This window comes from Nelumbo nucifera, chromosome 1 (assembly GCF_055504915.1).
Source record: "Nelumbo nucifera cultivar China Antique chromosome 1, China Antique-T2T, whole genome shotgun sequence".
Lineage (NCBI taxonomy): Eukaryota > Viridiplantae > Streptophyta > Magnoliopsida > Proteales > Nelumbonaceae > Nelumbo > Nelumbo nucifera.
This window is the reverse complement of record NC_142649.1, coordinates 73,881,308-73,905,336: the sequence shown is the minus strand read 5'-3', so window position 1 is coordinate 73,905,336 and position 24,029 is coordinate 73,881,308. Positions and strand designations below refer to the sequence as shown.

General features: G+C 38.2%; 1 protein-coding gene across 12 annotated transcripts in view; it reads left to right on the top strand.

The window, feature by feature from the left end:
• Positions 1 to 20,580, top strand: part of LOC104604908 (uncharacterized) — a 68,772-nt gene extending 48,192 nt beyond the window's left edge. The window contains exons 8-11 of one of the 12 annotated variants that reach the window (XR_016085692.1): positions 1,236 to 1,347; positions 19,630 to 19,754; positions 19,915 to 20,212; positions 20,331 to 20,580. Coding sequence is in view for 6 of the 12 variants with exons in the window: in XM_010269477.3 (XP_010267779.1) it covers positions 1,236 to 1,347; positions 19,630 to 19,754; positions 20,155 to 20,212; positions 20,331 to 20,405 (370 nt within the window). In the remaining 6 variants the exon portion in view is untranslated. Of the gene's footprint in view, positions 1 to 1,235; positions 1,348 to 19,629; positions 20,228 to 20,330 lie in introns of those variants that run through there. The other 11 variants (XR_016085693.1, XM_010269477.3, XR_016085705.1 and 8 more) reach the window with 11 other exon arrangements.
• Positions 20,581 to 24,029: the final 3,449 nt, after the last annotated feature.

The following is a 24,029-nucleotide window of genomic DNA, read 5'->3' as shown; positions in this document are numbered from 1 at the left end:
TTGACAATATTATTAGATCATCTAAGTTTGAATGTGAATTAGCAATATTATATACTGGGCATTGTCCTTCTATCAGCAATGATCCCCAGATACAGATACAGACACGGGCATGGATATAAGAAATAAGGATATAACTTGTAAAATCCCAGACACAGATACAAGTACAGGTATCCCATGTAATACACTTATATCAGTTCTTATATCTAGTTTTATCAAGCAAAACATCATTTCTCATCTCAATACTTGCGTCTTTCCAAATTTATTTGAGTTCTAACAAGCATATACTTTTTATGGTATAATTTGTTAATAATGCCACTTTACTTGTTCTAAAAGTGTTAATGATGTAGAGTAGATCTAGAAGTGCCCATGCTGTATCTTGCGTCATAGTCGTTAAATATTGTGCCTGGCATGGGTATGCTAGTAGGCATGTACAGGCATTTGGGTATCATAGCACCAATACAATTTTCCAGTTTCTAAGGATCCTATTATTTTTTTCCTTTGCCACTTTTGTAATATGGTTTTCTGGAAGGGAGGAAGCTCCCCTAATCTTAAAATTTATTTATGCTAATGGATGATTTGCTCTGTGAATGTATCTACTAAACCTTTTACTTTTGTAGATATAGTTGAAACCTTCTGAGAAGGTCATGAAAGGGATTCCTTGCTTGAATGCCCATCATATTGAGAAAGAAGTGATGTCCAACATATTACTGACTGCACTTCCACACGTGCAAAAGACAGACAAATGCATGTATATGTCATGTGTGTATGCATATTGCACTGAGAGTAGATGAAGTAATATCAGTTGATATACATCTTTCATGAAAAACCAAAGGTTTGATGTGTAAAGTGAACCATAAGTAAAAAATCAAAGAAATATTCTTGATGTAAGTGTAGCTTTCCCACTCCCTATTATTATCATATATGAAGTTATTCATTCTGTGAAAACCCATATAACCACCAGAGATTATTGGAGTGGTCAAGGTGAATACTGTGAAATAGTGTTGAGAATGCTTATGCTGGCAATGAATTTTTTCTCTAGTGCTCCTTGTTTTGAAAAATTAGCCATTCCAAGTAATGATAATGATAAGACCCTTTATAATTTGTTTGCTATGATATCTTTCTGTTACATATCCTATAGAGAAACATTTTTTGGCATTCCTTTGAGTTTTAACTTTGGTTATATGGTGGGATAGATTTTTATTATATGTATTTTTAAAATTAATGTCTATGTGCAGGTACATGTCATCCACATTGCTTCGAGTTGCCAGTAAACATACTTCTGTTGTTGCAGTTGTTGGAAAGGGGCACCTACAAGGAATTAAGAAGCACTGGAAACAACCTGTGAAAGTCAGTGAACATTTTTTATTGGAAAAATCTACCTGAACATAAAAATACATATTGAATAGGCCACAAGGAGTTGGTGAGTCGACAACTTAATTTGAATAGGATTCAAGGAGGACGTATGAAAAGCATATTAGCATACTTGGTCTACTGGTCCCACGTAGGAGATTTACTGCACCAGAAGTGGACTGTGCAGAATTGCAGATGACTCAGATGAAATAAACATATGTTCTATGGTTATTTCTGAACTCTGAAATATGTTTGTGCTGTCCAAAAAACTGCAGTTGATCAGATGATTATCTGGTGAGATTGGAAATCTCCCACATGGGGCCAGCTATTGTATCCAATCATCTAGCATGGAACTTGATGAACCAATGTGCATGGTAGACCCTGGTGGCCTGGTTAGATGTAACTTCTGAGGTACCCTAAGTGATGTAGGGTGAGCAGCAGAAAGTCCTATTGGGATGAACATGGTGGGAAGAAGAGTGAGAACTGACCCCAAAACAAAATCGAACTACTTTAGAACTAAGGCAACCCAGTAGGCAATAAGTAACTCAGGGATACTCAAGTAAGGACTCTAACTTGTAAAATAATTCAAAATGCCCATATTTTATGAATAACAATAATTCTAAATACCCATTACTTATCCTGTTAGAAATAACTGTAGAGGCTAATGAATTACTAAATATAATAGTTTGTGATTTTACTATAAATTGTAATTATGGGAATTACTATAACACTAAGTCCATAAGTTAGCAGAAATAGTAATTTTGCTTTTTATCTAATAATAGTAAATTTCTAAATACTTACAGCCGTATTCTTAAGACACCACCAAACTAATGTAACAAAATTCAAATAATCCAAAAATTATGAAATTACCTCTTGTTCAAGGATATGAAGAAATAAGAATCTTCATTTCTTCTTCCAAGGATTCCTTTGCTACTTTCATGCTTGCATCACTAAGTCTTCTCTTTTGTTGCTTCTTATCCATCTTAGTGTCACACAATTATACTTTGAATTTTCCTATCAATACTTTCTGATCATCGGCCTATCTCTCTATCTAAGGAGGACTTGAGGGCAAGGTTCATAGTATCAGAAACGCCAAGTGTATCGGAAAGGCAATTTTAAGAGACGTATCGGGATATGCCTTGGATACGCATGTGTATTAGAGAAAAGCTAAGATACACATAGATATGCTTGGAAACACTATAAATACTTTAATAAATCATAAAAATACATCAACAACATTAAATATAGGACCTCAATGATGTGTATATACATTAAATTAATATATTTTAATGGTTTTATGAAGAAATATATTGTAGTTAATTATAATTTCATTAAAAATCCTATGCCTAACTTAAATTTATAAATTATAATTCTTAAGTTTTAATGTTTTATGGGATGGGAAACAACCAACTCTCCTATCCAATCATAAAACATGCATTGGCACAACTTCTATGTGAAAATATAATTAATAATCACTTATTATTTAAATAATTATTATTTATTATTCATTTTCAAAAGTTATAAAAAATAAATAAGCTATATATAATATATTAAAAAAATAGTTATTAAAGAAGAAATTTTAATTGCTTTGTGGATATGATAGATCATCCATAGAATTACAATATATTCAATCATTGTGATCAAATGATAAAATATAATTAATTAATTAATTATTTTTTTAATTCTAAAAATATTAAAATAAAAAAAAATAATTATTAAAGAAGAAATTTCAATTGGTTTGTGGATACGATAGATCATCCATAGAATTATAATATATTCAATTGTTGTGACCAAATGATAAAATATAATTAATTATTATTTATTTTTTAATTCTAAAAATGTAAAATATCAAAAAATATTAAAGAAGAAATTTCAATTGCTCTATGGATATGATAGATAACTCCATAGATCTAAAACATATTTAGTCTTTATAGGCAGAGAAAAAGTTACATTTTCAAATTTTTTGTTAATTTATATTTTCCCCAAATATCTTCATGAAATTTCCGCAAATCTACTGATAACACAAAAAAATTGTGATTTTTGAATGTAATAAATGTAGATCAACATAAATTTAAACATTCAAGAAAAAAAAAGAAATAACAAGATATTATAAAAATCGAAAAAATTACCTATTTTTGTCATATTTTTTCAAAAATTGAAAAATATTTAGAAAAAATTAACAATTCATACTTGTTTCTTGCAAACTTCTTTAAACCCAGCACTCTAGGAATGAAGTTTGGAGTTTTAGAGTCATTTAGGGGTGAAAGAAGACTTATTTCGGGGAAAAGAAGCTTGCTTTGCCCTTTTTTTTTAATTTTTTGGCCGTATCTTTTTCGTCAATATGCTACCGATACACCCCCGATACGCCCTCGATATGCCCCCGATATGGGTCCGATACGCATGAAAAAAGATGAAACGTCTGATTTCCATGCGTATCCCGTATCTATTTTTCAAAGATACAATACTATACGCTTCGTATCGGGCGTATTGTATCGAAACTTTAAACCTTGCTTGAGGGGAAGGGGTCCAGCTCCATTTCGATTTGAGAATATGTGGCTTTGTCACCTTGATTTTAAGGAGAAAGTTAAGGAATGATGGGAAGAAAACAATCTAAGGGCTAATTGGGAGGGAATGAGGTTCCATCAAAAGTTAATGGAAATGAAAACTAAAATAAAAGTGGATTTTTCAACAGTTTGGGAGATTGGACGAGAGAAAACAAGAGGTGATCAATCAGATTGGAGCTTTGGATGCTAAAGAAGTTGAAGGCACTTTTGGGGAAGGTGAGAAGGAACAGAGATGGTCTTTAAGGAAATAATTGGAGGATATCTTGCTTAAAGAAGAGATAAGTTGGAAACAAAAGTCTAGGCACAAGTGGGTAAAGTAAGGGGATAGAAACACATTCTTCCATGCTCTAGAAAGTGGTAGAAGAAGGAAAAATTTCATATCAAAGCTAGAGCTAAATGGAGTAACAATCACCCAACAAAGTGAAATTGCTGGAGCTTTTATGGATTACTTCAAAGCTATCTTTAGAAGACCACTATTGGGGAGATTGAGAATAGAAGGGTTAAAGTGGCCAAGGTTATTAGGAGACCACAAAGATTGGTGGGAAAGGAGTTTTGATTTGGAATAAGTAAAGGAAGTGGCTTTCTTGATGGATAGAGCTAAAACACTAGGGCCAGATGGGTTTACAATGGTTTTCTGTCAAGATTGTTGGGACCTCTTAAAAGATCTATTGAGGGCCTATGGATGGAGCTAAAACACCAGGGCCGCATGGGTTTACAATGGATTTCTATCAAGATTGCTGGGACCTCTTAAAAGAAGATCTATTAAGGGTCTTTTAGAAGAGGGATAATAAATCCTGGGCTGAATTCCACTTTTATTGCTTTGGTCCTAAAGAAGTTGGAGGCAAATCACCCAAGAGAGTTTAGATCCATCAACCTGGCTAATAGTTAGTATAAAATCGTTGCAAAGGTGTTGTCTCGGAGAATTATATTTGTGCTTCCTTTTATTATCTCCCCAAATGAAGGAGCATTTGTAAAGGACAAACAAATTATTGATCAGATCTTATTGCTAATGAGAGTTTTGAGGAGTTCAAAAGGAATAGAAAGAAGGGTATAGTCTACAAACTTGGTCTAGAGAAGGCCTATGATTTGGTGGACTGGTCCTTTTTATTTGGAAGTAATGGTAAATTTTGGATTTGGGGAGAAATGGTGCAAATGGGTTCAAGGTTATTTGAGAACTTGCTACTATACAATTTTGGTGAATGGGACTGTTGCTGATCACTTTCCAGCAATATGAGGGATTAGACAGGGTAATTCTCTCTCACCCTTTTTGTTTACCTTGGTAGCTGATGTCTTGGGGAGATTAACCCAAAGAGGAGATTGAAGAGAGTTGGAAGGGATAGAATGCCTATCACCCAATTGCAGTTTGCTGATGACAATATTATTTTGTGTAGGAGATGATCTTAGATGTGCGAGAAATCTGGAATTAGTGGTTCAACTCTTTGAGCGAATATCAAATTTGAAAATCAATTTTAACAAGAGTTGTGTAGTGGGAGTGAATATGAATGAAAGGGATATGTCACAATGTGCAGCTATCTTGGATTGTGAAGTATCCAATTGGCCTATGAATTACTTGGGCCTTCCCTTGGCAGACAATCAGAGAACTGATAATTTGGAACCTAGTGGTGGATAGAGTTACGAAGAGATTAGCTTCAATGAAGAGGAACTAGGTATCTTTAGGAGGGAGGATAACCTTAATCAACTTGACTTTAGCCAATTTGTCAGTTTACTTTTTATCGGTGTTCAAAATTCCAGTTGGGGTTTCCAAAAGCCTGTAGAAAATAGTAGGGACTTAACTAGGGGAAAAGAAAGGATCAGATGGTTAGTTGGGAAACTGTAATTAAAAGCATGAAGTTTGGAGGCTTAGGCATTGGAAATCTTCAAAAAAGAAATATGCCTTTGTTGGGAAAGTGTGGAGACTACTGATAGAGGACAGGTTATGGGTTAAGGTAATCTTGAGCATTCATGGGTTGACGATTGAGGGTTGGGATGTGGGAGCATTGGCTCGAGCTACTAGTGCTTCTCCTTGGAAGTCTATACATGCCATCCTACCTTTATTCCTTCCTTTTATTAGGTATAACCTTTGTTCTGGAAATTCAGTAAAATTTTTGGAACATCTGTGGGTGGGGGATTTGCCCTTGAAAGATCGATTTCCCTTTCTCTTTACTTTGTTTGACTACAAAAATGAGCCAACTTCCACTTTCCTCTCTTCTCCTATTGAGGGTCTTGAGCTTGCCTGGGATTTGGGTTTCAGAAGGGGATTTAGGGATTCAGATGTAAACAGCCTTTTGACTTTACTTCAAATTTTAAAAGGAGTTTACTTGGACCCTTCAAAGTTGGGCATTTGGGTCCCTTCTCCATTTGGCAGTTTTACTTGTGCTTCATTCTTCAAAGCTTTAACTTTACCTTTTGATAGTATTGGGCAAACCTTTCTAGTTAAGGAAGTTTGGGGTAAATTGGTTCCACCTAGGATTGGGGCTTTTTGTTGGGAAGCTTTCTTGGAAGGATCAACACTGGTGATCTCCTTCAAAGAAAAAAGCCTTTTTGGTGCTTAACTCCTAACTGGTGTATTCTCTATAAAGTTGATGGTGAGTCTTGCTTTCACTTATTCTTCTCCTGTCCATTTGTTTCTTCTATTTGGGAATGGTTTCTTTCTTTGTTTGGTTGTAGATGGACTCCTCCACCAGATGCGCTAGGCCTCTTTGATTCTTTTGCTGATAGCTGGACAAAGAAGAGGGTTTTGTTGAGATGCACCAGGGCTGCAGTTTGTTGGATAATACGAAAGGAAGAAATCAGAGGATATTTGCTGATAAGGAAAGGAATAGAGGGACAATAATTGAAGTAATCACTTTAGGGGTATGCAATGGGGAAATCCTAGAAGTTATGTGAAGACATTTCTTCAACAGCTCTGCTAAATAATTGGAAATGGCTTGTTCATCTCCTAACAAGAATGTTCCTCATCCTTGTGGTCTATTCCAGATCCTGGTTTTAGAAAGCTAAATTTTGATGGCAGCAGTGAAGGAAAGCCCGGCACTTCAGGCATTGGAGGGGTCTTTAGGAATGAAGAGGGCGAGATTATTGCTATGTTTTCATGCCCAATTGGGGAAGGAAATTCTCTCTGAGCTGAAATCATGACTGTCTTGGAAGGTGTCAAAAAGGCATAGGAACTCAACATAAGAAGTTTGATTATTGAGGAAGACTCTAAATTGGTAATAGACTGGCTGAAAAAGGAGGAGAGTAGCATGTGGAGTTACTTAATCTTTAAATGGTTGATTCGGTGATGTAGGAGATGAAGAGTCCAAATTGGAATTTTGTGAAATTTTATGTATTTCTGTATTTTTGGACATCGGGGATAATTTTGCCATTCTACTAGGATTATTGAGTCTAACAGTTTGACTCCTAGGTTTATTATGAGTTTAGAATCTATAAATATGTATGGGCATTTTACACGAAGAGCAATGAAGTTTATGGAGTTTTCTTCAGCTTATGCTAACTATGGTGAATGATTCCCATGCCCTAGAGTGACTCTAGGCACCCTGTGAGTGATTCCAGGTATCTTCTCTCTTCTTTCTCTCCCTATTTTCTCTCTTATTCCTTTAAGAAATCATTACAGCCATCAACAGCCATAAAATTTTGATCAAAGAAGACCATTCAACATTCTTTAAGGACTAGAACTGAGCTGGTCCTACATCACCTGGGATATGATAGTGAGTTTACAATGGATCAAGAAGTGTTTATCTCCCCCTGGCCAACAAGGGGTGGGAAGAATTCATTTGTTCTGGGCTTATATGTAATTTTTTAGCTTTTTTTTTTTTTGGGGGGGGGGAGTTAAGAGTGTTTATCTCCCCCTGCCTTTGTACCTATCTCTCCTTTTTCTTTAATAAAATGTTTCTTTTATTGATAAAAAAAAAGTGTCACACAGTTATAATTAGAGCAACCTTTTTTTTCTTCTGATATTGATAAGGTTGATTTGTTATTTTTCTTGAAAGGGCCACTACCAATATTGGTCTACCTATCCAAGGTCTTGGGAGGAGTGGATGGGATAGAACTATGGTTCAAAGTATCAATACGCCCCTATGTATTGACAGAGGCGTATCGGTACTAAAAACCATCCGCTTTTATGTTTTTTTAGTTTTTTTTTCAAAAATTGGTTTTTAGGTACATTTTTATTTATATTTTATGTAAGAGTCGACTAAAGAGGGGTATTTTTGTCTTTTCCATCTAAGTAATGTGTTAGTTATATGCCTCCTACATATGCAGGGGCATTTCTGTCTTTGTATACTTATTTGTCAAATTCAAATAGATAGTCGATTGGGTGAGACTCTTGGGCTTCTCAGTTCGACACTCATCTTCTTCTTCTTCTTCTTCTTCTTCTTCTTCTTCTTCTTCTCTCTTTTCTTTCTCTCTTCTCTGTTTGACTGGATAGTTTTCACATGGTATCAGAGCATCACTGATAAAAATCGACTACAGCTTTCCATTGATCTGCTCTCTTCCCTTCCTTCTTCTCTTTTTATTTTCATTTTTTTTCTAGTGAGAAATCTGGGGTAGAAGACTGCGGCGAATCCCAGATTTCTGCGGCAATCTCTAGGGTTTTGGTGGCTTAACCTCTGGTGACAGGGGATGAGTGCAACAGTTTGAGTGAACAAAAAAACAATTTTTTTTTCTTTGTGTGGACGACTGTCACCATGCATGACAGCTGTGGTGGTCGAGTAGGTTCAACTGTGATGGTCTGAACCCTCTAATGAGCAGTTTCAAGAGGGATTCTCTATGGTTATAAATCTGCCTATTTGCAGTACAGTGGTGTTCAAAGTGGCCGAATGTACGTTAGGGCAAGTTCGTGGTGATTATAAGCGTGTTGGTTTGATAGTTGAAGAACAGTAGTGCAGTGGTTGGAACTGATTTATTTTTGTGTGTGATGGGCAGAACTGACTTCGTAGACTTAAATGGCATCGATGGGTGATGCGAGTGGTGACCAGAAATCGAGTGTGATGATCTCCTCTGATTTTTTAAGTGTCCAGGTGACATTCATCAAACTCAACGGTGAAAACTATGTTTTGTGGGCGAAGTCGGTGGAAGAAGTGTTTCTGTAGGCTAAAAAGAAAGCGGAACATGTACGAGAGGAGAAACCTAGTGCTGAATCCCCGGGTTTTAGTGATTGGAAGCAAGAGGATGCTCAAATCATGACGTGGTTGTGGAACAGTATGGAGCCTAAAATCAGTGTTAACTTCATGTTTTTAGATATAGCAAAGGATATATGGGAACATGCCAAGAAACTCTATTCTAGACAAGACAACACTACAAGGTTTTATCAGCTTTATCAGGAATACTTCAATTTGCAGCAGGGAAATCAGACTCTTGAAGAATATTATGCTAGTATGAAAAATCTTCGGAATGAACTTAATGTCTACCATCCCTTAACTCCGGGCATCAAAATTCAGCAGCAACAAAGGGAACAACTAGATGTGACATGGTTCTTGGTGGACTGAAGGCAGAGTATGAACCTGTCAGAGCAAAGATATTGGGAGGGTCAGCTCTCCCTACTCTAGAAGAAGTGTTTGTCCGTCTCCGTAGGATATCTCTTAGCCCCAAAGAGAGTAACATACCTTCCGACAAATCAGCACTTATTGGCACTCGAGGTGGTTCTTATGGGCACAGAGGAGGTGGTCGTATGGTTAAGGGAGGCCGTGGTAACCCTATGGGTGGTTGTAGCAGTGGAGGAGGTTGTGATTCAAGGGGAGGCCGTGGCAAAGGAAGGGGGAGCACTACTAGGAAATGCACACATTGTGGGAGTGGACACACAGTTAAATTTTGTTGACTTTCATGGCCTACCATCCACATGGGCTAATCATGCAGCTGTTGATGGTAGTGAAGTCAGTGATACTCAACCAGTTGATCTAACATCTTCTACAGTCACAACTACTTCTGGGAAGGAGATGATTAGTATTCCAAGAGAGGAGTACGAGAGATTTATTCAGGCCACTTCACATCAGAATACTGCCACCCTTGATCATTCAGGTATAGCTTGCCTAGCATCCAAACCTTCACCTTGGATAATTGACTCTGAAGCCTTTGATCACATGATCGGGACTTCGGGTGTGTTTTCGTCCCTTTCTCCAACCTCTACATTAAATAATTTTACCCTTGCCAATAGATCTACTTCCCTCATTTACGGTATTGGTAATGTTAACACAACATCTCTTTCTTTGTCTTTTGTTTTATACGTTCCCAATTTTCCTTTTAATCTTATATCTGTTAATAAACTAACCAAATCCCTCAATTGTTCTATCACATTTTACCCTTCCTCGTGTTTTTCAAGATCTAACGACGAGAAGAAGATTGGTGGAGGGCATAAAGCTGGCGGATTGTATTATCTTGACGGTGGTGGCTCTATAGTTGCACTTCAAACCTCTTTGACTCCTCTTCAATGGCATTGTAGACTCGGCCATCCATCTCTTAAAGCTCTCAATTTTCTTGTTCTGTCATTGAGTCAGCTGTCATCTTTGTAGTGTGAGTCGTGCCAATATGGGAAACGCCATCGGGTTTCCTTCAGTCGTAGAGTTGATAGTCGTATGTTGAGTCTTTTTGATTTAGTTCATTCAGATGTTTGGGGTCCAATTAGAATTGAGTCTTATAATGGTTACAAATATTTTGTTATCTTTGTTAATGACTGTTCAAGAATGACATGGCTTTATTTAATGAAAGAAAAGTGAATTGTTTTCCATTTTCCAAAAGTTTCATGTTGAAGTGCGTACACAATTCGGTGTTTCACTTAAAATTCTTTGTTCTAACAATGGTAGAGAGTATTTTCTTTCTTCATTTTAGCAATACTTAGAATAACATGGTATTATTCATCAGACATCTTGTGCCTACACCCCTCGGCAAAATGGGGTGGCTGAGAGGAGGAACCGACATCTACTTGAAACAGCTCGGTCTCTTCTTCATCATATGAATGTTCCTAAACGTTTTTGGAGTGATGCAGTTCTTACTGCTTGTTTTCTCATTAATTGCATGCCCTCGTTCATTCTTGATGGTCGTTCTCTGTTCTCTATCCTATTTCCCACTTTGTCTCCATATCCCCTGACTCCCAGGATCTTCGAGTGAATGTGCTTTGTTTAGAATCTTGGTCCTGGTCTAGACAAGTTGGATGCTCATTCCATTAAATGTATCTTCCTTGGCTACTTTACGACTCAGAAAGGGTATAAATGCTACAATCCTATTACTCAGAAATCCTTTGTTTGTCCTGATGTTACATTTTTTGAATCAGTGCCATACTTCTCTGGTCCTGATATCCCTCCTTCTCCTACAGAGGTTCCTCTTCCTCTTCCGGTTGATAATTCCCTTCCTGTGGTTCCCATTATGCCTGAGTCTCTACCTTCCCCAATGCAGGAGCGTATTGAAAGACTACCAATCCGTCAAGTGTATACTCATCGACAGAGACCAGCACCTCCACCACCTTTTACCCCGGCGGCTGATCCAACTCCTTCCACAACCGAATTGCCTTCTGATCTTGACCTTCCTATTGCATTGCGGAAAGGTAAACGTAGTTGCATGCTACACCCCATATCCAATTGTGTTTCTGTATCTCACATTTCTGCTTCCCATCGCAAGTTTATTACCCTGTTGTCCTTTGTATCCACACCTTAGGATGTCCAAGAGGCTCTTACCTTGCCAGGGTGGAGAAACGCTATGGAAGAGGAACTCTTTGCTCTTCATCACAATCATACATGGGAATTCACCACTCTTCCCCCCAAGTAAGCATGTTGTTGATTATAAATGGGTGTATACTTTTAAGTATCTACTAAATGGGAGAGTGGAACACCTGAAAGTCCGTTTAGTTGCAAAAGGGTACTCTCAACTTTATGGTGTAGACTATGTAAAAACTTTTTCTCCAGTTGCAAAGATTGGCTCAGTACGTGTGTTGATTTTCTAGCTGCAATGTATGATTGACTTCTATTTCAGCTTGATATTAAAAATGCCTTTCTCCATGGTGCTCTTCTAGAGGAAGTGTACATGGAGCAACCACCAGGGTTTGTTACTCAGGGGGAGGATGGTAAGGTGTGTAAGCTCAAGAAGGCGATCTATGGGCTCAAATAGTCTCCCCGTGCTTGGTTTGGCAAATTTAGTGAAGTGGTGAAGGAGTTCGGAATGAGACAATGTCAAGTTGACCATTTAGTATTCAGCTATGACTCTATGGCCGGGAAGATCTTGCAAGTAGTTTATGTGGATGACATAGTCATAATTGGCAGTGATAGAGTTGGGATTGATAAACTGAAGACATTCCTACAAGATCACTTTTAGACAAAAGATCTTGGGAAGTTGAAGTATTTCCTAGGTATAGAAATTGCTAGATCAAAGAAAGGCATAAACCTTTGTCAGCAGAAATATGTTCTTGGCCTGTTGGAAGAAACATGATTACTAGGTGCTAAACCAGCTAAAACTCCCATGGAACTAAATGTGAAGTTGGGAAGTGACACAGGTGAATTGTTTGATAATCCTGGAAGGTATAGAAGGCTAATGGGAAAATTGAATTATCTAACTATCACTTGGTCTAATATCTCATTTGTTGTCAATATGGTAAGCCAATTTATGCAGAGTCCTTGGGTACCTCACTGGGATGCAGTTCTTAGGATTGTGTGGTATTTGAAGGGGGCTCCAGGTCGTGGGTTACTGTACAAGCCAGGAGGTGATCTTGAAATAGTTGGATACACCGACGCAGACAGGTTATTGCACCTTTCTTGGAGGAAATCTAGTGACATGGAAGAGCAAGCAAACTGTGATAGCAAGGAGCAGTGCAGAAGCAGAATACAGGGCTATGGCACACAATACATGTGAACTAGTGCGGTTAAAGAATCTATTGCAGGAAATCGGGTTCTCAATAAGCAAAACCATGAAGCTATATTGTGACAACCAGGCTGCAATTCACATCTCATCCAACCCAGATTTTCACGAGAGAACTAAACACACAAAGGTAGATTACCATTTTGTAAGGGAAAGGTCATCAATGGCGTGATAAGCATAGAGCATGTGAGAACAGGTGATCAGTGAGCTGATCTGTTCACAAAGGGGTTGAGTTCGGGAAGAGTGAGCTATATATGTAACAAGTTGGGATTATATGATATATACTTGTTGTAATGTGTATGTAGAGGCTTGTAGCCTACTAAAAGTTTTTTTTTTTTTGTCTTTTCCTCGGTGTATTAGTTATGAGTTGTTGCCCTAAGTATAAATATTAACTTAGGCGCCGCCAACTATAGTTCTTGAAATGGATCTCTCTTTTCTCTCTTTTCTGTTCTTTGTTCTCCCTTCTCTCTTCTAGATCTGCCGAACTACATGGTATCAGAGCTCTGATCTGGGCGCAACTTTTCCAGATCTGGTTCTCTTTCCTTTTCTAGAAAAACTATTTTGTTTGAAGACTCCATTGTGTGCTTCTTCTGGGCGCTACTTTCAGATTTTTTTTTCTTTCTTCTTCTCTCTTGGTTGCTGTACCAAGAAGAAGGGTGTGGTGGCAGCCGAATGCATTAAAAAAATGATAGTTGGATCTGTGGTGGCAACTGAATGCAGTAGAAGGTTTTTTTTGAGTTTGTGGTGGCAGCCGAATGCATTGAAACTTGTCTTTTCTGAGGTTTCTTTCTATGTGTTGTGGGTCGTGGAAGCTAGGTACATACTGTTACATTCATAAGTAAAATCTGGGACCAAGCCAAGGCAACCTATTCTGAACAGAGGCATTTTGCCAATATTTGTCAACTTCAAGCAGAATCGTCTACGTGTAGACCAGGTGACTGTAGCCTATCTACATACTACTCAGCCCTTACATTTGTTTGGAAGGAACTAGACTATTATCAGACCATTGACTAGAGGAAGGATTAAGATGCACAGGACTATAAAAAACTTGTCTCCCAACTGCAGGTTTTTGCTTTCTTACATGGGCTGAACCTGGCTTATGAACCTCTCCGGGTGCAGATTTTGGGAAGTAGGGAACTTCCTTCAGTTAAGGAAGTAACCAGTTGCTCTAGCTGCAATCTCAAGAATGTTTCTGAGGGGGAGCAACCAATTTCCCTAGTTGCAAGAGGGGGCAACACAGGAATGAAAAAGGGGGAACCAAGGATAGGTGAAGATAAGGACGAACTGTGGTGTACTCACTACCAGAAGCCTAGACACACTCGAGAAACCTGTTGGGAATTAGTGGGTAAGCCCAAGTGGCAACCAAAAATCAAGACACTTCAAAGAAACCTCCTCAGAAGAAATTTAGTTCTGCAAAATTGGCCACTTAAGACTATCAGCAAAGTAATCAAACTACTGTGTTTTCTCAAGAGCATCCTAGTGGTTCTGATCCTAAGGAAGATATCATCAACTCTTTCAGAGGTCATTTGGAATTTTGTGGTAGGACACTCGGGCAGTTGGACGGGTCGGTTCCTACCCCTTCTACCTCATTTGCTTCTACATCAGGTAAAGGTGCTTTTGCATTTCATGTGTGTACCTTTGCTCCCGAGTCACCTTGGGTCATTGATTCAGGGGCATCAAACCATATGACCAGCAAGTCAAATATCTTTTAGACCTACACTCTTCTTTCTGGAAGGGATAAAGTGAGGCTTGTTGATGGGTCTCTATCCACCATTGCTGGTTAGGGATCTGTATCTCTTCTTGATGGCCTTGTCTTATCCTATACCCTGCATGTTCCCAAACTTCCTATCAATTTATTATCTATAAGTAGTATTACTCGGTCTTTAAACTGTTGTGTAACCTTTTTTCCTCATTGATGTATTTTCTAGGATTTAACCTTGGGGAGGGCGATTGGTAAAGGACATATGGTTGATGGTCTCTACATCCTAGAGAATAAAGTTGGCCCTGCGGCATCAGCTTCTATGAGTCTTATGAGTCAGCCTATGAGTCAGTCTACAAACAGTCAATTGTGGTTATGGCATAATCGCCTTGGTCATTTGTCCTTTGAGTCTTTGAATATGGTTGATGGTCTCTACATCCTAGAGAATAAAGTTGGCCCTGCGGCATCAGCTTCTATGAGTCTTATGAGTCAGCCTATGAGTCAGTCTACAAATAGTCAATTGTGGTTATGGCATAATCGCCTTGGTCATTTGTCCTTTGAGTCTTTGAATATGGTTGATGGTCTCTACATCCTAGAGAATAAAGTTGGCCCTGCGGCATCAGTTTCTGTGAGTCTTATGAGTCAGCCTGTGAGTTAGTCTACAAACAGTCAATTGTGGTTATGGCATAATCGCCTTGGTCATTTGTCCTTTGAGTCTTTGAAAGTTATGTTTCCTAAATTGTTCAAGTCAGTGTCTCGTACTAGTTTGCATTGTGGAACGTGTCAGTTGAGTAAGCATTGTAGAACAACTTTTCCATTGAATAATAAAAGATCTACTTTGCCTTTCCATAGTCTTTTTTGATGTTTGGGGCCTTGTTAACATACCTACTGAGGGTGGGTACAAGTACTTTATTAGTTTTATTGATGACTTTTCAAGATACACGTGGCTATATCGTATGCACTCGAGAGAAGAGGTACCCAAGATTGTGCAAGATTTCCATCGCATGGTTTTCACTCAATTTCATGTTGAAGTCCAAATTTTCCAATCGGATAACGCAAAAGAGCATTTCCATCATGACTTAGCTGAGTTTTTCTCTTCACATGTATCTCTCCACAGAAGCTCATGTGCCAGAACACCACAATAGAATGGAGTTGCTGAAAGGAAGAACCGCCATCTCCTCAAAGTTGCCCATAGAATGATGCTTCACATGCATGTTCCAAAACGGTTTTGGGTTGAGGCTGTGATGGCTGCAGCTTATGTTATTAATCGTATGCCATCATGTCTTCTGCAATACAAGGTCCCACATCAACTTCTCTTCCCTCAATCCCCTTTATTTCCCATTCCTCTATGTGTGTTTGGGTGTAAATGCTTTATTCATGATCTATCTCCTAGCCAGGGTAAATTGGACCCCAAATCTGTTCCGTGTGTTTTCTTGGGTTATCCCTCCTTCTAGAAGGGCTACAAATGCTTCAATCCAAACACCTCTAAATACTTTGTATCTATGGATGTGTCCTTTATTGAGTCAGAACCCTTCTTTCAAGCCCCTCCTCATGGGGAGAATAGTGTAAAGGAGGAGAGGCAAGCTCCAGCTCCTCAAATCCCTCTTCCTCCTATTCTCGACTCCTCTCCATTCCATGTCTTCTTGAGACACCGTAAGGGACTACTGAATTCGAAGGCTGTGGAGCAACTTGAGACTATACATCCAACACCTTCTGACTCCTTGAAGGAAAATCCAGGTACCCTTGTTCCCTTTGATATGATTGAACCTATTGCTATTGATGATCCTACTAATGATCTTGATGTCCCGATTGCTCATAGAAAAGGGGTTCGATCATGTACTACTAAGCATCCTATTACTCAGTTTTTATCCTATGAAAACATTGCTCCCGCATTTTGTGCCTTTTTGACTGCCATTGATTCCGTCTCTATTCCCAAAAGTGTTTGCAGAAGCCTTATCTATACATGAATGGACAGAGGCAATGAAGGAAGAAATTAGTGCTCTTCACAAAAACAATACCTGGGAGTTCGTGAATCTTCCCGAAGGCAAGGAGCCAGTGGGATGCAAGTGGGTATTCACAATAAAGCATAGAGCAAATGGGTCGATTGAAAGGTATAAAGCCAGGCTAGTTGCAAAAGGGTATACTCAGGTGTATGGGGTTGACTATGCAGAGACTTTTGCCCCAGTTGCCGAAATGAACACTATTCGGATTATACTATCCTTAGTTGTTAACTTTGATTGGGAGCTCCACCAACTAGACATAAAAAATGCTTTCTTAAATGGGGATCTGGCAGAAGAAGTTTACATGATTCAGCTTCCTGGGTTTGTAGCACAAGGGTGTGAAGGGAAAATTTGCAAACTTAAAAAATCTTTATATGGTTTGAAACAATCCCCAAGGGTCTGGTTTAGCAGATTTTACTTGGCTCTACAACAAATTGGGTTCAAGCAGTGCCAATCTGACCATACTCTATTTGTCAAGAGAAACCAGAAGAATGTTGTGATATTAATTGTCTATGTTGATGACATTGTGATTACGGGGAATTGAGACTCTGAGATTAAAATGGTCAAAGAATCCCTTGCATGCAGTTTGAGGTGAAAGATCTGGGACAGCTACATTATTTCCTAGGTATTGAGGTTACCCACTCAAAAGGGGCATATTCATTTCCTAAAGGAAGTATGTTCTAGATCTTTTGCAGGACACAGGAAAGTTAGGAGCAAAACCTGTAGACACTTCTCTTGAAGAAAACCATCGGCTTGGTGATTGTACTGGAGAACCAGTGATAGATATCAGGAAATTTCAGAGGTTGGTAGGAAGACTCCTCTACCTATCAATGACTCGACCGGATATAGCTTATGTTGTTGGTGTCCTTGGTCAGTTTATGCATGCACCAACATCCTCCCATCTAGAGGCAGCTGAGAGGGTACTCAGATATCTAAAGAAGTATCCAGGAACTGGGTTACTTTTCAGGAAACATGATCATATGAAAGTGGAAGTCTACACAGATGCAGATTGAGCTGGAGCAGTTGATAATAGGAAAACAACTAGTGGATATTGTACCTTTGTTGGTGGGAACTTGGTCACTTGGAGAAGCAAAAAGCAAAGTGTAGTGGTCAGATCTAGTGCTGAGGCTGAGTATAGGGCCATGGCAATGGAGTTGCTGAAGTACTATGGGTGAAGATTTTGGTTGGAGAGCTAGGCCTCTCGGTTGATGGCTCAATGTCCCTCTATTGTGACAACAAGGCAGCCATTAATATTGTAGCCAATCCAGTTCTTTATGATAGGACCAAGCACATTGAAGTTGATAAGCATTTCATAAGGGGGAAACTTGAAAAGGGGGAAGTTTGTACTCCTTACATCAGTTCCAAGGAACAACTAGCTGATGTCCTTACCAAGGGTCTTCACTATTTTCGACATAATGAACTGTGTGACAAGTTGGGCATGATTGATATATATGCTCCAACTTGAGGGGGAGTATTGTAATGTGTATGTAGAGGCCTGCAACCTACTAAAAGGTTTTTTTTTGTCTTTTCCTCAGTGTATTAGTTATGAGTGGTCGCCCTAAGTATAAATATTAACTTAGGCGCCACCAGCTATAGTTCTTGGAATAGATCTCTCTTTTCTTTCTTCTCTCCTCTCTTCACTGTTCTTTGTTCTCTCTTCTCTCTTGTAGATCTGCCGAACTACAATACTCTCCAGCTTGAGGGGGAGTGTTAGAGTCGACTAAAGAGGGTATTTTAATCTTTTCCATCTAAGTAATGTGTTAGTTATTTGCCTCCTACATATGCAGGGGCATTTCTGTCTTTGTATACTTATTTGTCAAATTCAAATAGATGGTCGACTGGGTGAGACTCTTGGTCTTCTCAGTTCGACACTCTTCTTCTTCTTCTTCTCTCCGTTCTTCCCTCTTTTCTTTCTCTCTTCTCAATTCGACTGGATAGTTTTCACATTTTGTATTAAAAAAAGAGGGGTCCCGAAACACCTGGGACGTATTGTATTGAAATTATAAGACCTTCAGAATTTTCTTGCACAAAGTGGCTACTCTCAGACTTGAGTCCATGTTCTCATGCTTGTCCACCCGAGGTTTTACCATTGCATCAAGCAACGTCTCTTTTCTTATATTTTGAAATTTAAATGAATAAATCATGAGTTGATGAGTTTTAAGTATTAAACTTGGAGTCATTAATCAAAAGACATCCTGCATCTAGAGTTCTGGACAGTGGGGAACATAAACTTGGAGTCATTAATCAAAAGGAAAAATGCCCTGGGAGCAATGTTTCAAAAGTGCAAGCCACAAGGTCAGAAAAAAAAAATACAAAGCATGGGAAAAAGTTAAAATAGAAAATGAAAAACAGCTATACATTAAGAAACATGAAAATTTGAACTTTAAAAGAAGTTTAATGCTTTAAATAGCCTTTTAGCTCAAACTAAAATATATAAACTGATAAACATGACATATAAAACATATTCTAAGTGAAAATGTGGAAGTGAAAGCAAACATATGTGGATGCTGATAAAAAAAGCAAACATATGTGGATTGTACCTAGGTGCTTCACGCATTCAACAATTCATATGTGGAACTTTCAATCTATTTATTTATTTCTAGTTGCATTATTTATTAAGCATCTTGCATTTCTAATCATAAGAGATTGGTCCTTCATAAAAGCCACTTGACCTAAACAACTTCATGTTGAGGTTTGGGCCCTCCAACATAAATTTATGGTCCGTATATATAATGAGATCAGTCTTGTGATCTTAGTTGCAATTCATTACGCTTTAGGATTGGAGATAATATATTAGTTGTGTTGTTGCTTCTTTAGTGGAAATATTGCTTTTAAGGACCTATTTACTAGAGTTAATGCTTTAAGTATTCGAAAAGTCTTTATTTTTGTTTATTTTATAAGTTAATAGATCGTTATTAGTGTACAAGTAAAAATAAAAGGTAATTCAGTAGTTGATAGACCATTACAGAAGTGTAAAACATAATAGGAAAAAAAAAGACAACTTAAAAAGGTGTATGCCTAGGTTCAGGCATAGTGCGTAATGCATACCTTGAACCGTGCCTTGCCTGGTGTACCTTTGTACTAGTGCATACCCCTGGACTAGGGGCATCTTTCTCTCCCTATGTTTAAAATGAATTTTTAGGTGCCAATGTCGAATGGTTATTTGTTCCATGTATTGCAGATAAAGGATCTGCTAGAAATCCCTGAACAAAAGCCTGCTGTCTCTGCAGTGAAGATCCTCACATCTCTTGGCACTGCAGTCACGGGGGTAGCTATAATTTACGGTGTATATATTGCGGGAAAGAGGTAACATTCCTAAATTTACACTCAAGTCCTAACACACAACATACACACACGCTTGGGGAATTTTCCTTTACAAATAAATATAGCAGTTGCTTGAAGATGCGTGGTTCTTGATCATCAGAATGTCATAATGACAGAGTGAAGCTGACTCACTTTCTGTAAGGTCCTTTTGTACTCGGGAACGGTGTGTCATCTGGTGTTAATATACTTTTGGAATTGCCAGAAGGCTCTCCAATGATAATTAAATTTCTTCAGAGATCTTCTTGCCAGTGATTCCTGTTGGTTTCTTTCTCAACAACAATAATGTACGTTTTGCTTATAATCTTCTAGATAATCTGATATGTAGAGTGAAAATCATTGATGAAAGTGAAAAAAGTGCTTGAAACCTTGGTTTTTTGTTTAGGATGATAACCACCAGACTGGAACTTAAAAAGAGTAGCCAAATTCTGAAACGACAGAAAGTATGAATGGATAAAGATTCTTTGGTTTTGCCTACACTTATGACAACCCCATATTGGCGGGTATTCACCTACTTTCAGTTCTCAATATGATATAAGCTATTGCCTATGCTTTTTGCAGGGCATATGCAAATATCTGAGACTCATAACTTACGGGATGATTCTTATGGTGGTGGAAGATGTAAAACTCCAATGATCACACAAAGCTAATTTCAGTTTGCTTATGTTCAAATAACCAACATTTCAAGTAATTGTTTGCTGTAATTTGTAAGGGCCCGACCTTATTAATAAATGGAATACCTCTATGCTTGTGGATGATGAGGAACTGAACCAATCCAACAAAATTCCAATTTCTTTGATTAGATTGAGAATGCCATTTTCTGGATTGTCGAGTTGCTCTTGTTTCGTAGATTCAGAAAATTAATCATTACTAATGAATTGAAAACAAACGGAAGGAAAATGCATCATTCTATCAAGCAAGGCAAATGAACGTCTTCAATTAGCACATATTAGCCAATTTTTATATGTAAAATTCCTTGGCCAGGGAAGCTCTAGAGATGACCTAACTAGTAAATGGACTCCCTTATTTTCACTATGCGGAGTGATGGCATGGCCAATCTGAGTCACAGAGGGAACCTCTATATTGATTGTCTATTTGGTACTATGACGACTTTCTGCATTTGCTTTGTATGCCACCTTTAATATGTTCGGTTTGACAGAAAATAAGAGAGTTTTCCCTCAACCTTCTGTTTCTCTTCCCTTCTCAAAATATCAAACACAGCTTTAGAATTTTGGACATGTAATATTGATCGTTGGAAGTCTAATATTTCAATATTAAACTTTTCAAAAAAGCATGGATTATTTTGGCCATATGGCTACGTTTTTGCTAAAATTTGCCCACTAATAGAGGATAGTCATATGCACCTAATGCCTTGTGGGGAAATTTTGAGCCTCAAGCAAATTTGTCACATTGGATATTCCTTGGTTATTTGACCTTCCTTGTTAGACAACTTGATCCAGAAAACTGTTCCTTTGCTAGTTGGGTCATTTAGGCTGCGTTTGGGTTGATGGAAAATAAGAAACAGAAAGTTAAGGGCATAAAGGAATCTTATATGGGGACTTTTTGAGAGGGGGGAAAGTTGGTCAATGGGATTTTGATTTTCATTGATCAAGAAACCCATGTTCTTTTTTAGATTTATGTGGGCCCATCTCCTAGGGAAAAATTGTCTTGAATGGGACAAAAATGTTCCTTTGATAATGGATTATTATGACTAAAATGGTCATTATTTTATTTACATGGAAAATAAGAGAATATGGATAAATACACTTACCCGAATAAGTCTTTTCTGAGAAACACTTATCCGGATAAATAACTTACCGAAAAACAAATAAGGCCTATATGATAAACTTTTTAAGAGCTTAAAAGTAGTGTTCAAGTCCCTCTCCTTATGCTCTACTTATGGAAAAAATATTTTCAACCCAAAAGGTCAAATATTGGTCATGAAAATAATCAATACAAGGTTGCGCACATGCCACTCAACCACAGTCTAATTGAGCGGCATGTGCATACAGGAAAGTAAATATGGACCAAAGTTTTTGGGTGGTCATTTGGATGTGAGGCCGAGACAAGTATCGATATTATATAGTAAAGATGGTTGGGTCAAGTCATGTGGGTTTTCTCAGACAACTTAATTTATTTTAGCCACGTAGAGAAATTTCGTTGCCAATCTGGATTGTCCATCGAATAAAGGACTCTTAAGTGGTCGTATGTACTGTTGCATCCTACAGGCAATAACTCAATATCAGTAGTATCAGCGTTGGATTATAGTTCTGTTCTATTAAATACTACACTCACCGGAAAACAAAAAAAAAAAAAAGAACAAGATTGTAGTTTTTTAATTTTTCAATTTATAAGTTATCCATAATATAGGGTTTCTTTTTTAAAAATCTTAGGTTGAGGCCTTAGGGCAGCCTAGCCCAATCCAAACCATATACCAAGAAACCCAATACTGTCTGTTGATATTTGCATATGTATCATATAAGCATGTCTGTATGCATCTATTAACATGTGTATATGCATCAATGATTTTAAGCTCAAGCATTAAGATAATATTTTTTAGAGTGGCATTGGTATAGTACTCCCAAAGCACTAGTATCAACACGTATCGATTCATATTAGTTGATATATATGATGCCAGTGGTTTTCTGATACGTCCCTATAAGGATTGTATCGGATCAACCATTGGTCCAGAGGGTAATTAGGCCTTAAATCGGTTCTTCTGAACCAATTAAAAAAATAAATAAAACATTAGAAACACCGACACAGGCTGATATATCACCAGTGTCAATATTTAGAACCTTGCCCCAATCAGTTTAAGTGGAAATATTTTCTTTTTTAAGGCAACAAAAAAAGGGGCAAACCTGAGTTTAACCCGACCCAGCCCACCCCGATGTTGGTTGATTTTGGGGTTCAAGTTCAACAACTCAAATAAATCAGGGGTAGGTCATAGGCCTATCTATCCCTTCAAATAGGTAAATACCCCAAAACACATGTACTTGATGTTGTAATGGATTTGATACTTATCGGATCATGATAAAATTTCGAAACTTGGTGTGAGCTACTGTGTCAGAGTGGGGAGGGCCCTGTTGGCAGCCCAGGTTATCAAATTTGGACAGCCAATTTTTACCAATCTAATCCAGTCCAATTTTGTTTAGCCCAATATCCATGCATGTATTTTTGTGGCCCTGTATGGCCTAACCTGGCCTGACTTGCCCCTTAAATAGCACCTGATTTAGGGGTGTTAATGGACCAATTTTGAATTAGATCCGTCTAAACAAAAATCAATTTGGACGGATTGGATAGACCAACAAACATATTGAATTGGATCAGTCCAGATCTGATAATCCAAATATTTATTGGATTAGATTGGACCTGATACGTCCACAATAAATTTATATTAGATTGGGTTGGATTGAGCCAATCTATCTGATCCATTGATCCATTGATAGAACATAAGAATATAGGTGTCAATAGACCAAGTTTGGGTTAGGACTAAACCTTAACCTAACTGATGGTGTGCGATCTGACTACTCCTAATTGGAGGATGATTCAGACAGGTAAACGGCGAGCTAGATCGGTCTGCAAAACAATCTATCAGAGAACCCGGTGTAGCTAACCCAATGAAGTCGCTCTGATGCTTAAGTCAGTAAGTATGTTGTAAATGCAAACTGAATGCTTGAGAGCTTGAGTGCTAGAGAGTAGAGTAATCACGCGTACCTTTGCCTTGAGGTTCCTGTCTTTATATACTGGAATAGTCATGGGTCTCACGAAAGAGCTCCGGGATCTCTGGGGTGTGGAGATAAGGTTCGTTCCGCTTTTGAAGGAGCGATAAGTAGATAAGGTTTATTGTTTCACCTTCGACTTTGGTGAAACCAGGATGAGTTCTCATCGTGATCTTGGAAAAGTCGAGGATCTGTTAGCTCATCGTGATCTCGAGAAACTTGGGATCTGTTGGAGAGGTCTCTGGAGTCAATTACGTAGCGATTCAGGTCATTAGCTCCGAGCTGATACTTCGATTCTTTAATTTCGAACTAGATTGAATGTCGAGGTGCCTCTATACCGAGGTGGGTTTTGGGCCGAGGTGGCTGAATACACGAGCTCCAAATGTTGCGGAATAGGCTCACCATGCTGGTCATCCCTTGATCAGATCACGCCCACGTGTCCCTTTTTTCCTAGGTCGTGCCAAATCACCATTCATCACTGACTCAACCCACGTGTCCCCTTTTCTTTAACACGTAGCTTTCCATGCCAATTGCCATT